At 50.2% G+C, this 14531-nt stretch overlaps 1 protein-coding gene across 2 annotated transcripts; it reads right to left on the reverse strand.

Annotated features, from left to right (window-relative positions):
- Window positions 1-514: 514 nt before the first annotated feature.
- Window positions 515-14300, reverse strand: LOC148393634 (TBC1 domain family member 12-like). Of its 2 annotated transcripts, none has more exons than XM_088385853.1 (13): window positions 13107-14300; window positions 6866-6992; window positions 6444-6538; window positions 4838-4920; window positions 4631-4748; window positions 4340-4446; window positions 4092-4178; window positions 3928-4022; window positions 3787-3858; window positions 3203-3331; window positions 3031-3140; window positions 2701-2959; window positions 515-1755 (listed from the first exon to the last, which is right to left on the reverse strand). In XM_088385853.1, exons 1-13 carry the CDS (start codon window positions 13952-13954, stop codon window positions 1684-1686), a joined length of 2202 nt encoding a protein of 733 aa, XP_088241979.1. In that variant the 5' UTR covers window positions 13955-14300; the 3' UTR covers window positions 515-1683. The 2 variants fall into 2 exon arrangements, with proteins under 2 accessions (XP_088241979.1, XP_088241978.1); XM_088385852.1 differs by having other exon boundaries at window positions 13080-14299.
- Between the last annotated feature and the right edge of the window lie 231 nt (window positions 14301-14531).

A 14531-nucleotide genomic window follows, 5' to 3' on the forward strand; every position in this document is an offset into this window, starting at 1 on the left:
TTCAGTGTTACCATTTAAATTAAATACAATAAAGCCCAACATAAGGCCAAGCAGTGAGTACAGACATCTCAATAAAATAAAGTCAAACTATAAAGCTAGTAGTAAATTAAAATGACGATGTATAGATTTTTTGTTAAAAAAAAAAAAAAAAAAGACTATGTATAGTAAGTATAGTACGGCTTGTTTTTTATATTTAAAAAATTACCATGTATGGTCAGGCTTTGTTTTACTAATAAGAATTACCATAAGGCAGAACCGGCAAACTGACATAACTTAACTGACCGACTGGCTAACCGAAACAGACTTGACAATGACAGGAACCAAAAAGACATCAACCATCCGACAGGGAGTGACACGCAGACAGGACTTAAATACGAGACAGGTAACGAGAGGCAGGTGACTGTGATTAGTACATGGATTGTGAATTGACACAGGAAGGGAGGGGCGAGTACAGACGGACAGAAACCATGACAACCTACATATAATAACACTACCGGGGACGAGTCGTGACACATTTTTGTGATTCTTCTGTGCTTTATTTACATAACCTTTAAAGCGTTAGAAAAAAACTGTACAAGTTTACAATAAAAGAAATGCTCAAAAGCATTGTCCCGATGTTTGGGGGGAAAAAAAAAAAGTTTGAATCGAACGTAATTGTGCGACTTCACCAAAAACATCCAATTGCTCAAATCACAATGCACGATTGACAAATGACTGTCAACTTCTCGTCATTCAAATCTTTCCTAGCTGGAACGCTGCTCCCTCCTGATCGGGAGTGTGACAGCAGGGCGGTTGCCAGTGGGTCCTAGCGGTGTCTTTGTTGCCATTCATGGAGTGCTCGTTAGTGGACATAACATCAGACCCGCGAAGAGGACCACGAAGGCTACCTGCTTCACTTACACTTTGGACTTTCCACACTGACTTTGGCAAGTTTTGCTTGACGCAGCAAAATCATTTTCATGATGGTTGTTCATTAATTGTGATTGTTGATGATTTGGTGTTGTTTGTGAGGGGAAGAAAACAGGTTCCACGTTTTTCATCCCGTAGCTGCAAACCAACTTGCGTGGGCCATGAATTGATTGAGTCGGTTACCGCTTTGTTTTGTAATAGAGACTCTGTGAAAATGTGGCTTGTTTTCCAACATAAACATGGATGACTAAAAATGTCTTGCTTTTGATGAGACACAAAAGCGAATCCGATTTCAGAGTATAATCTCGAAGTTGAAATCTATTTGGACGTTTTGAAGTTGGACATATTTGCAAATATGGTGAACGGATGAATTGTTCCATTGTAAAAAGTTGAAATGGTCTTGGATTTTTTTGGGAGACGTGACCAACACAACTTTTACTGCCAATGCCTGCACAGCCGTCCTCAAGGAGTGCTAGCGACTTAGCAAGTTACACGCAAGATGGATACATCTCTCAATTACGAGTTGCATGTCATGCGTGTGCATGACATTAAAAAAAAAGAACATGTTTAATTTGTCACTCAGCTTTCATTGTGTGGGTTGTGCATGTCACTCAACAATGTCCATTTGTTCTCCTTTGACAGGGCCCAAAAAATCTCTCACGCCCTCAAACATCAACAAAAAGCGCAAGATGCCAAAATTTATTGGGGGGGGCGGAGGCGGCGTCCCACTGGATGGGAGGGATAACGACGACACTACTATAGGGTTGGCTAGCATTAGCTTCTGAGAGCAGGGCTTCCGATGTTGTCCGTCTCTTTGTTTTTGTCTTTCGGCAGTGATGAGAAGACCTGAGAGCACAAGGACAAAATGACTGACAGGCTGCCTCCATACTCAAAAGGCTTGCTGTTCATTGAAATAAACCAAGCGCCCCGAATCCACCCATCTGTTACGTGGGCCACTTCAGTCCCACAAGGGTAGTCCATCCCAGCATGTCTTTGGAATGTGTGAGGAAACCGGGAGAAAACCCATACAGGCATGGGGAGAACATGCAAACTCCATGCAGGAAGGCCGGAGCCGGAATCGAACCCCGCACTGAACTGTGAGGCGTCGTGAGTGCGCCACCATTCTAACCAGTGCTCAACCATGTTCCAGCAAAAATGAGACTTGTTGCAATACTTTGGACTTTTTGATCTAATGACATCATGTAAAAGGATGGGTTTTGTACTTTGGACTCTCTGATCTAATGACATCATGAAAAGACTGAAAGTTGGGGTTTTTTTGTCGGAAAGGCTGCATGGGCTCACTCGGCCAAAAAGCGCCTGACGGCAGGCGCCACCTTGTGGCCTGGCTTGTGTAACACACCCTATGTGACTGCATAATACGTCCCAAATAATCAATAATTTAATAATAACTTAATTCATAATTCTGCCATTGTGTGTAACGCACCCTATGTGACAATGTATAATGCAGCCCGAATAATCAATAACTTAATAATAATAATAAGTTAATAATTTTGCCATGGAAATTGTTGTGGATAAGTGACCCCGCTGTCGGCGTCCTTATTTTTGCCAATTACAACAAATTAGCGGGGGCCGGCCGTGTTTTTAGTATCATCCCATTCAGGGAAACCCAGAACCAATCGTGATATTGGATAGTATTCTCACAAGTGAGCCAGGAAGACGTCAATGCTCGCAGAAAGCACTTAACAGATAATCCAGCTCAAAGTGGGCTTTTTTTGTGCCATTGTACCGCTCCATCTCAGTCACGTTTGTTTGTTGTCTTTTTGCACCAACCTGAGCCCAGCGGCGATTCCTGCTGATCATGTGCGTGGCGGCCATGGCGGCAAAGAGCGCGTGTGCCTGGAGGTCTTCGGGCAGCCGGCTGAGGAATTGCGCCATGCGGATGAAGTCCATCTGAAGCAGGACGTCCTGGAAGAGGCGTAGGATGCCCAGGCCCGTCCGGAAAAGGCTCTCCTCGCCGTCGCGGCAGAAGACGTCCCACACACGACACGCCACGTCCAGAGGCAGGGATTTGCTGTACAGCGTGAAGATCCTGCCACCGCCACCCACGCAAATGCTAGGGTTAGAGCCCCGCTCTCGCCACCGGGCTGTCGGCCGACTCACCAGTCGATCAAGTAAAGGTCGGGCGTCAGCTTGTTACTCCTGAAGTGGCTGAAGAGGCGCGGGAGGTTCTCCTCGAAGAACACCTCGAACACGGCGAAGTACTTCAGCATCTGAAACGTCCCACGCCACGTCACACATGCATGCGTGCGTGAGAGCAAGTGAGCAAGCATACCAGGTCGTGGTCGACGCGGTAGAAGGCCATCTGGCATGGTTTGTTGAGCAGGTTGGCAAAGGTGACGAAGGCGTCAGCCTCCTCCAGGTTGAGGATGAGGACGGCAGCGATGAAGGACATCCCCTGAACCTGCGCAAAGACGCAACGTAGTGTACACGCGTGCCACGCAGACTCGTACTGTTTGAAGCCAAGTTGCGGGTGGGTCGGGGACTCCAATGACCTTAAGCTACGCGCTTGAATTGGACACTGAAAAGCGCCGGGTTTGCATGAGTACGTGCCAAACTGCTTTGTGCTACTTGAGTGCCGTAAGATCCCTTGCGCAATGACATGACTTGGGATGAATTGACGGCGCCTCGCTCACGACCATCGCAATCCTGCGCACGTGCTAAAAATGTTAAGGAGAGCCGGAACAGGTGATCCAAATTCCAAAATGCTGAGACGTGACCCGATATGGAATGGCGCCAACACTGACGTTGGGATGGCAGCCCAAAAATGTGCAACATTGAGGTCAACACATATTGAGGGCCTTTTGTCAAAACATTTGCAAACTAAATCAAGAGTGAGCGTGCGTGCGTCAGACCTACATATCCGATGTCAGGTCGGTAGCATGTGTACGCTCCCAGCACGCTGTGGAGGACATCGTGGAAGGGACCGCCCTGCGCGCACGGAATGAGGAGGAAGTGAAAGGCAGCTCTTGCTGTCAGGTGACGGTGGTGCAGCCAAACCTTCTGGAAGATGAAGAGCGACGGGAAGGTTCTAGAAATATCCAGCTTGATGAGTTCCAGGCTGGATTCTCTGTCTGCCAGCGATGTGCCGCTGTCTATCGAGGAAACCGCAGAGTTCAAAGGCGGGCATGCTGCGGTGGGGGCAGGGGGGGTTGGGGGCCCACCGCTCTCGCTGTCGTTGTTGACCGAGCTGGTCTCGCTGTAGCTCCTCCATTTTTCTTTGGCGCGACACAGGAAGATGTCATACAGCTCTGTGGGAACAACACACAAAGATGTCAATGTGGCCCTTGCACTCGATGAGCCTCGGAAGGCAACGTCTGAGGAGCCGGTTTGGCTCCGGCATCAACTACACCGCCGTATGGAAGGCATCAAAAATGACTGCAGTTAGATTGGGGGGAGGCGGCCCACCTACCCCCCGTGATGTTGAGCTCGTTTCCAATGGCAAGGCTCCACACGCGTCCTCGCACGCCGGGAGGGAGGCCTTGCCACCATAAGTCCCTCACGCGACGTGTGGCCTTCCTACACGCACGCACACGCACACGCACACACACGCACACACACACACACACACACGCGCATGAAAATGAAATATGGCACACACGCACACCCACACCCACGCCTCAATGGTGAGTGCATGGCCTCACAGCAGGTAGTCACAAAATATGTCACGGTGAACTATTATAACAGACAGGGAGGCACGCACACAGCGTTCCAGTGCGGCAGGATGTGCGTGTTCCAGACCACCATGGCGTTGGAGATGCTGTCCTCGTGTCGATGTCTCTCCTTCATCTGACGCCTCTTCTTCTGTGCGTCCTTCAACTCTGAGGCATGCAAAATAAACAGCATTTTTTCTTAGCAGAAAATGGATGAATGATTTTTTTCTTCTCCTCTTTTAAAGAGAGCGCCTTACCTCTCCTCTTGGCCCCGGCCACCATCTCCTCATACTCGAGCTTGTGTCTTTGAGTTTCCTCCTCAGATTTGGCGGGAAGGTTCCTTAAGAGCCAATCAGACAGAGGCACACGAATCAGCTCATTCACTCACACTCCCACAACCCTACACAGGCAGAGTGCGGAAGGCCACAATGAAGGGAGAACGCCCAACCGTACTCCCGGTGGTGCTATGAGTTGCGGCCACTTGAGTGACACTCAAGTTTGCTGGCATTACGACTACTTGCTAGCCACCATGTAGCTACCACTTGTACTATAACTACTTGTACTTTACTACATACAATATTACTGCTCAGGGTATCGCTGCAGGTACTGCTCCTTCTACATGTCCCACGACACAGACTGGAACTTGTGCCGATCGCAGCTACTGATCCTGGTCGTGTACCTGCAACTACAGTTTACCAGCTCAGTGGCCTAGTAGTAGAGTGCCCGCCCTGAGACTGGAAGGTTGTGGGTTCAAACCCCGGCCGGGTCATACCAAAGACTATAAAAATGGGACCCATTGCCTCCCTGCTTGGCACTCAGCATTAAGGGTTGGAATTGGGGGGGTTAGATCACCAAATGATTCCCGGGCGCGGCACCGCTACTGCCCACTGCTCCCTTCGGGGATGGGTTAAATGCAGAGCCAAATTTCACCGCACCCAGTTGTGTGTGTGACAATCATTGGGACTTTAACTTTAATCCCTCACTACTTCGCGCTTCACCTATCGTGGCCTTGCTCTATTGCAGATTTTTTTTCGAAACAAATATTGCAGATAGATTCGGTGTATCGTGGATTTTTTTTTTTTAATGTCTCACTCAAACGCGCACGCACGCGCAAGCACGCGCACGCACGCACACACTCACACACATCGTCATATGCAGGAATGAAGCACACAAGCCAGGCAACAAGACAGGCAAGTGCACCCCTCCACCATCAGTGACATCGGGCGTCACTTGGAGCGCGCGGTTTTGTCTGTCCATATGACATTAATGGCCAATGAGAACATGTGTTCTTGCAACTGATTAGCTTAGCAGTTAGCATGCAAAAAAAATTTAATAAACAATAAAGTGTTTAAAACTACAATTAAGGTTAAAAGTCTTGTGTGGATATGTTGTAACAACATATTTACTCTATTATTTTCTTATTTATTTAAATAAGGAATATTTCTAAAAGTCAATTTGACTTTAAAAGGTTTAAAGTAGTTTTTAGAAATACAAAAAAAAATCGTTTAAAAAAAATAAAAATTTAAAAATTTAAATAAAATAAAAATGTTTAAAAACGAAATAAAAGTTCATAAAATCCTTGTGTGGATATTGTTATAACGTATGTTCTCTACTTCGGGGATTTTCAGCTATCGCAGGTGGGCATGGAACCAATTAACCGCGATAAACGAGGGATTACTGTACATCTAGTAACTAGCAGGGCTACGACTTGCTACTTGACTTGTTAGATTTGACACAACAATTTCGAGCCAAAGGGGCAAAAGAAAGCCTGGCTGGCGCTATGTGTACTATTTAGACAACTCGCTGGTTCTTATGGAGCCAGATGCTGAGGGTTCAACAAGCACTTGCACCAGAGGTACTGACAGCGGGCGGTCCTCCAGAATGAGCGCTGTGGTGGAGAGGGGCTCGAAGTCCAAGTTCTTCCTCCTGCCTGCCGCTGGGGGGCGCCGAAGGGACACCTGCGCACAATCGAACACAGACAGTGTCAATACACCAGAGTCAGCATTAGGGGCCGCAGTCAGTTTCGGAAGGAAAGCTGTGTTCAGTGGCGTGACTGGCCGGGACACCTTTTACAGATTTGGATTTAGATGACATTATGTCTACATGTGCCTTGCCATTGACCGCTGACCAGTCCACGCTGTCCAAACGAGGCCCGCCTCTGCCCGCGTCTTTCCCCGGGTGTCAGACAGGCTCCCCCGAACCCGCACGAGGACACACTCATATCAATCCTGTGATCACATGCGCCAGACCACATGCCCACCAGGCAATGCAACAATCACACCAACCTGCTCCATGGAGGACGAGGACGCAGTTCCTCCTTCTCCTGCATCTCTGGGCTTGCCAAACAGTCGCCACCCTGGCGCATCGTGGGACAGTGGAGCCGACTCTTTGGCTCTCATAGGGAACAGGCTCCTGCAGACGGGGACGGTGCAAGTTTACAGTGGAAAGAGGAAGCGCGGGCAAAGACGTGTGACATGGTGTGAGGTGTTGTGCCATGCAATGTTCCCTCTAATTTTTCAAATGTCTGTGCAAACACACAAGCTCCCTGCAACACCAGATTGATTGATTGATTAATAAATAAATAGAATAAAATAAATAAATAAATGAAATATTGTCAATGAGAACTTCGGGGGTTGGATTTTGTTTTGTGTGACAGCTCGTTCCTTTTCTGTCGGTCTTTTGAGCTCTCTCGCGATAATGTACCCCTGTCCCATTTTGAGTCTTTGTACAATTCCAACAGCTTTCAAATGACATTTCTGCTGAATGTGACGCTTGATGTAGCCAAACTACCATTCAGTCCATATTTTTCCACCCGTAAACTCACCTGCCACTTTGGCTTCACTGCATGTTTTGCATAGTAGACCTTTCTCACTCAAAAAAGAGAAAGTCACACCGAGTTCCACCCTTTGTTCTTTTATTTGCACACATTCCGACAGCCATTCTATCTTAAAAGAACCCCAGCATCTCTTATTTACTTTGGCTTGGTGAGTGGAGGTGTCACCATGATAAGGGGTTAGCTCACTAAGCATTTGCATCTCTTGACTCCGCCACACTGTTGTTAGCTAGCTAACTTGCACGGCACGAATGGGCAGGACACATTTTCAGGCACTGTCAATGCTATTGGCTATGTAGCGTAAATGAATCATATCATATCATTGGCTGGACACCTGTCAATCACTGATTTACACTACAATAAGGCAAAGAAAGAAAATCATTCATCCACTTAATTAGATTACGTCTAACATTAGATATTAATCAGTTTATGCTGAATTTTAGCATAGACTGCGCGAGCAGTGCGCAATTGCGCAGCAGCGCAGCTTAGAGCATTGTATCAAACTCAAGGCCCGGGGGCCAGATGCGGCCCGTCACATCATATTATGTGGCCCGTGAAGGCAAATTTTGCATAGACTTTGTGTTATTACTAAAATTATAAATTGTCTTCACTTATTCAAAACAGAAATATTGCTAGCAATTTTTATTACCATTCATCTTTTTAAACAATTTGAACAGTTTTGACGAGTCTCTGATTTCAAAACTAGTTATTCATCAGTTTGCCATGTAGTAAAAAGTTAAAAGTTAAAGTCCCAATGATCGTCACACACACATCTGGGTGTGGTGAAATTTGTCCTCTGCATCTAACCCATCCCCGTGTGATTTTGATCCATCCCCTGGGAGAGAGGGGAGCAGTGAGCAGCAGCGCCGCCGCGCTCGGGAATTATTTGGTGATCTAAGCCCCCAATTTCAACCCTTAATGCTGAGTGCCAAGCAGGGAGACAATGGGTCCCATTTTTATAGTCTTTGGGATGACCCTCTGGCTGGAAAGGAGCCCGAGCTGGTGTGCGAGGCAGAAAAATTCCGACTAGATATTGTCGGACTAGCCTCCACGCACAGTTTGGGTTCTGGTACAAGCCCTCTCGAGAGGGGCTGGACTCTCTTCCACTCTGGAGTTGCCCACGGTGAGAGGCGTCGAGCAGGTGTGGGTATACTTATTGCCCCCCGGCTGGGCGCCTGCACATTGGGGTTCACCCCGGTGAACGAGAGGGTAGCCTCCCTCCCCCTTTGGGTGGGGGGACGGGTCCTGACTGTTGTTTGTGTCTATGCACCAAACGGCAGCTCAGAGTACCCACCCTTCTTGGGGTCCCTGGAGGAAGTGCTGGAGAGCGCTCCTTCTGGGGACTCCATCGTTCTACTGGGTGACTTCAATGCTCACGTGGGCAATGACAGTGAGACCTGGAAGGGCGTGATTGGGAGGAACGGCCCCCCCGATCTGAACCCGAGCGGTGTTCTCTTGTTGGACTTCTGTGCTCGACACGGATTTTCAATAATGAACACCATGTTCAAGCATAAGGGTGTCCATGTGTGCACTTGGCACCAGGACACCCTAGGCCGCAATTCGATGATCGACTTTGTAGTCGTGTCGTCGGATTTGCGGCCGCATGTTTTGGACACTCGGGTGAAGAGAGGGGCGGAGCTGTCAACTGATCACCACCTGGTGGTGGGTTGGCTCCGATGGTGGGGGAAGATGCCGGTCCGACCTGGCAGACCCAAACGCTCTGTGAGGGTCTGCTGGGAACGTCTGGCAGAATCTCCTGTCAGGAAGAGCTTCAACTCCCACCTCCGGCAGAGCTTTTCCCACGGGGGAGGCGGGGGACATTGAGTCTGAGTGGACCATGTTCCGCGCCTCCATTGTTGAGGCGGCCGACCGGAGCTGTGGCCGTAAGGTCGTTGGTGCCTGTCGTGGCGGCAATCCCCGAACCCGCTGGTGGACACCGGCGGTAAGGGATGCCGTCAAGCTGAAGAAGGAGTCCTATCGGGCCGTTTTGGCCTGCGGGACTCCGGAAGCAGCTGACAGGTACCGGATGGCCAAGCGGAACGCGGCTTCGGCGGTTGCTGAGGCAAAAACCCGGGCATGGGAGGAGTTTGGTGAGGCCATGGAGAATGACTTTCGGACGGCTTCGAAGAAATTCTGGTCCACCATCCGGCGTCTCAGGAGGGGGAAGCAGTGCAACGTCAACACTGTTTGCAGTGGGGATGGCGTGCTGCTGACCTCGACTCGGGACGTCGTGAGTCGGTGGGGAGAATACTTCGAAGACCTCCTCAATTACACCTACACGCCTTCCATTGAGGAAGCAGGGCCTGGAGACTCTGAGGCGGATTCTCCGATCTCTGGGGTCGAAGTCACTGAGGTAGTTAAAAAACTCCTCAGTGGCAAGGCCCCGGGGGTGGATGAGATCCGCCCGGAGTTCTTAAAGGCTCTGGATGTTGTGGGGCTGTCATGGCTGACACGCCTCTACAACGTTGCGTGGACATCGGGGACAGTGCCTCTGGATTGGCAGACTGGGGTGGTGGTTCCCCTCTTTAAGAAGGGGGACTGGAGGGTGTGTTCCAATTACAGGGGAATCACACTCCTCAGCCTCCCTGGTAAGGTCTATTCAGGGGTGCTGGAGAGGAGGGTCCGTCGGGAGGTCAAACCTCGGATTCAGGAGGAGCAGTGTGGCTTTCGTCCTGGCCGTGGAACAGTGGACCAGCTCTACACCCTCGGCAGTATCCTCGAGGGTGCATGGGAGTTCGCCCAACCAGTCCACATGTGTTTTGAGGACTTGGAGAAGGCGTTCGACCGTGTCCCTCGGGAGGTTCTGTGGAGGGTGCTTCGGGAGTACGGGGTGCCGAGCCAACTGATAAGGGCGGTTCGGTCCCTGTATCACCGATGCCAGAGTCTGGTCCGCATTTCCGGCAGTAAGTCGGATTCGTTCCCAGTGAGGGTTGGACTCGGTCAAGGCTGCCCTTTGTCACCGATTCTGTTCATAATTTTTATGGACAGAATTTCTAGGCGCAGCCGAGGCGTTGAGGGGGTCCGGTTTGGGGACCTCAGCATCGCGTCTCTGCTTTTTGCAGATGACGTGGTGCTGTTGGCTTCTTCAGGCCGTGATCTCCAGCTCTCGCTGGAACGGTTCGCAGCCGAGTGTGAAGCGGTTGGGATGAGGGTCAGCACCTCCAAATCCGAGTCCATGGTCCTTGATCGGAAAAGGGTGGAATGCCCTCTCCGGATCGGGGATGAGATCCTGCCCCAAGTGGAGGAGTTCAAGTATCTTGGAGTCTTGTTCACGAGTGAGGGGAGGATGGAGCGTGAGATCGACAGGCGGATTGGTGCAGCGTCGGCAGTAATGCGGACCCTGTACCGGTCCGTTGTGGTGAAGAGAGAGCTGAGCCAAAAGGCAAAGCTCTCAATTTACCGGTCGATATACGCTCCTACCCTCACCTATGGTCACGAGCTATGGGTCGTGACCGAAAGAACGAGATCTCGGATACAAGCGGCCGAAATGAGTTTTCTCCGCAAGATGTCCGGGCTCTCCCTTAGAGATAGGGTGAGAAGCTCGGTCATCCGGGAGAGACTCGGAGTAGAGTCGCTACTCCTCGACGTTGAGAGGAGCCAGATAAGGTGGCTCGGGCATCTTATCAGGATGCCTCCTGGACGCCTCCCTGGGGAGGTGTTCCGGGCATGTCCCACCGGTAGGAGACCCCGGGGACGACCCAGGACGCGCTGGAGAGACTATGTCTCTCAGCTGGCCAGGGAACGCCTTGGGATCCCCCGGGACGAGCTGGACGAAGTGGCTGGGGAGAGGGAAGTCTGGGAGTCCCTCCTAAAGCTGCTGCCCCCGCGACCCGACCCTGGATAAGCGGAAGAAGATGGATGGATGGATGGACGGACGGATGGATGGATGGGATGACCCGGCCGGGGTTTGAACCCACAACCTTCCAGTCTCAGGGCGGACACTCTACCATTAGGCCACTGAGCTGGTAGTGATGGGTCCGGCAACACCGATGCATCGGCGCATGTGTCGAGCTCATAGCCCCGTGTCGGTGCGCGTATCGCTTTAAAAAAGTCATGTGACTGAACGAGCAGCAGTATAGTCTGTCAAGAAAGCGCACCAAAGCTCTGTTAAAGGAAGCGCATTGTCAACGGGATGAATCTGCTAAAACAATATCTAATCTTTTATGGTTCATCCTCGAAGTTATCAAGAATTATGGAGCAGCCCCAAGTCAGATACTGGGACAATCAAAAGACCCACTACACTGCACTGCACTCCAGCCTTATCTGTGCCGTGTGAGTGGGTGTTTTCAACGGCGAGAGAAATTGTGTCCAAAAAGCGCAACAGGCTCAATTTCAAAACATTGGAAAAACGTACTGTTTTAAATAAAAATTTGTAAAAAACAAATCCCAGTGCACAAACATCCTCTTTCACAACACGTTCACTTAGATTTTCATGTTATGGGACATGTTCACATTATTGATTGACTGTAACTAAAAAATAAAATATATTATCAATTTAAATGAATGTGTGAAGGAATACAATATAAAATATAATTACTTAAATTAATTAATGTATATACTAGGTCATCAAATCAGTGTCAGTCGAGTCTGTCAACTAGGTTTTTTAAGGTCCAGCGGGTGTCAGCAGTCAGCGACACAGTATCGACACAGTTTGGCAATGTGTCAAAATGACACACGACACCTCATGGACCCATCACTACCGTGTAGCCTATACTGTAAATAATATAAGGAGTTTACAGTCATAATGGCTCTCCGCAGGAAACTATGACTACAATGCGGCCCGCGACAAGAACGAGTTTGACACCCCTGGGCTTAGAGGGAACGCTGGCGCCATGTCTCCGTGGTAACGTGCACGCATTGCGAGGAGTGCGGTTCTTCCGAATTACTGTGTAGTCCCGTCATTACGCTCGCTCGAGGCCCGCATTTTACAATGACTCCAATAATCATCTGGAGATTTTATCCGTTAAATTCAGCGACAGATCGGATCAAAATGTTTACTTTCCATTCATTATTCAAACTGCTTCACCCTCGATACAAAAATAGGACATTTCACATTGATGGTGCAGAAAATGCTACAACCGATTCTGGATCAGTTGCCCATTTGGTCCGTAACAGACATCAGAAAACCCAGAATGCCTTCTCATAAAAGCTCGTGCTGGACAATTTCAGACTTACTTTGAAAGTATGTACAGTACGCAAAGATCATCAGTGCTTTCATGGGGGACAACAGAAATTCCACCATTTCAAAAGAATCAAGGTCTCTATATGACGAATGAGCAAAACAGTGGTTGATTCATTTTGCAAATCTGTTGATTCAGATGAAGTGTCGCAACTCGTACCTTCACTCACATTTAAGTGATTTGAGGCAGATGGCATACTTGTCTCTGTCAGACAAAAGATTGTCTTCAGAATTGAAACTGGGTTGTTGTTTATTAACAGAACAGCAAATAATCAATGAATTGATGACTAAGCAATAATCTTATAAAGTAAAATTATCCAAATCCTTGTCATTATAGCCCCGGTGAAAGCTGACTTCCTCTATATGTAACATTTGCAATGTTGGCTTTAGAAATCACCAATTGACATTTTTGGCTTATTTTCAGGCTGATGTTACAAAGCAAGACGAAATCCCTCGCACTACGTTCATTGATGTTCAAGCGTTGTACCTGGTGAAGAAGTGAACAATTCCGAACCTCTTGGGAGCGAGACCTGTCTCGTCGCAGGTGTCCTGCAGTCTGAGGTCCGATTCGGGTGCACTCTGGCGGCGGCCTGCCTCGAAAGCTCCCCGAAATTCGCCGCCCTGCTCCCCGAAGCAGAAGTCCCCCTGGTCGGCAGTCGACGGCGACAGAGGCGTGGCGTCGCAGCTGAGCGACGTGCTAAGGTTCGCCTCGGTCCTCAACGTCTGAGGCCTGACGACCCAGGCAGGCTCGACACTGTCCACCTCTTCCTCGGTGGGCGAGGTGTCGTCCTCGCTCAGTTCGGAGGAGGCCGACGGCTCTGTTGAGGGCGGTCCAGCGGCTCTACGGGCCGGCCCGGGAGCGTCCGCGAGGACGGGCGGGTCGCTGCGGTTGTCTCGGGCTTCGGTGGCGGCATGACAGCCTCCATTGAGGACCACCGTCGGCCAGTCTGAGACGCCGTCGTCAGCACACCCGTTGAGCATGATGCCTGGCTGCGGTTCCGAGCGAGGACACGTCTCCGCTACTTTTCCCGAGCACGGCGGCCCGACGGAAGCCGTCGACTCGGATGACACTCGAGCCCCGCAGGCAGCTGGACAGGAAGCGGGGTGGCCGGTTCCTCTTCCTCGTCCAGCCGTCGCCACCTCCACTTCACCCCACGACTCGGCGCTTCCGTTAAGGCCGCGGCGGTCCCAGAGGCAGCGCTCCGCTAACTCCAACATCCTGACAGCGTCGTCACCTTTTCTGCACGTCACGGAACATTTGAGAGCCAACGCCGCGACTGGTCGTCTGACGACGCCGCCATCCTCCTCGTTGTCGTTCACGTCGACGACCACAGAGCCCGCGGGCTCCCTCGGCGCCGCCATGCATGAGTCTCAGGCCCACCGACCGGCTCGCGCCTCGAACCGCCCGGTCGGCCCAGCAGCACAGCGAGAAGCGGTTAGCATCTTAGTCGCATTTTAGCCGCACGCACCAGGGAAGGGGCGGTGGGGGGCTTACTGACGCTATCCGGGCACGACGCACTCATTTAAGGTAACACAGCATTCTCCGGCGGAGCGATTTAGTGTCGGACTGCGGACAAAAGGACAACAAATGTCCACAACGTCGCCTGCTATGGTTTTTTTCCCCTCATCTGTCGCCGATTGCGGTGATATGCCAGCAACCGCCCGACGCCATCTTGAAAAATACCCAACAATGACGACGTCACTGGCAACTTACTCGCGGTTTTTTTTAATGCAGTAGCGACACCAATTGTTCATAACTGAAATACACCAGCAATCCTTCAACTCAAAGCGCCCAACAATGACGTCACCGGCGACTCACCCCTTGCTCCTTTTTCATGCAGTAGTGCTACTTAGTGGCCATATCCAGAACTACACCAGCAATGCTTCAACTCTAAGCAGTCTGGACACTGTTGACACTTATTGGCCATATCCAGAACTA

Source organism: Syngnathus floridae, chromosome 9 (assembly GCF_059516105.1).
Source record: "Syngnathus floridae isolate MCC-2025c chromosome 9, RoL_Sflo_1.0, whole genome shotgun sequence".
Lineage (NCBI taxonomy): Eukaryota > Metazoa > Chordata > Actinopteri > Syngnathiformes > Syngnathidae > Syngnathus > Syngnathus floridae.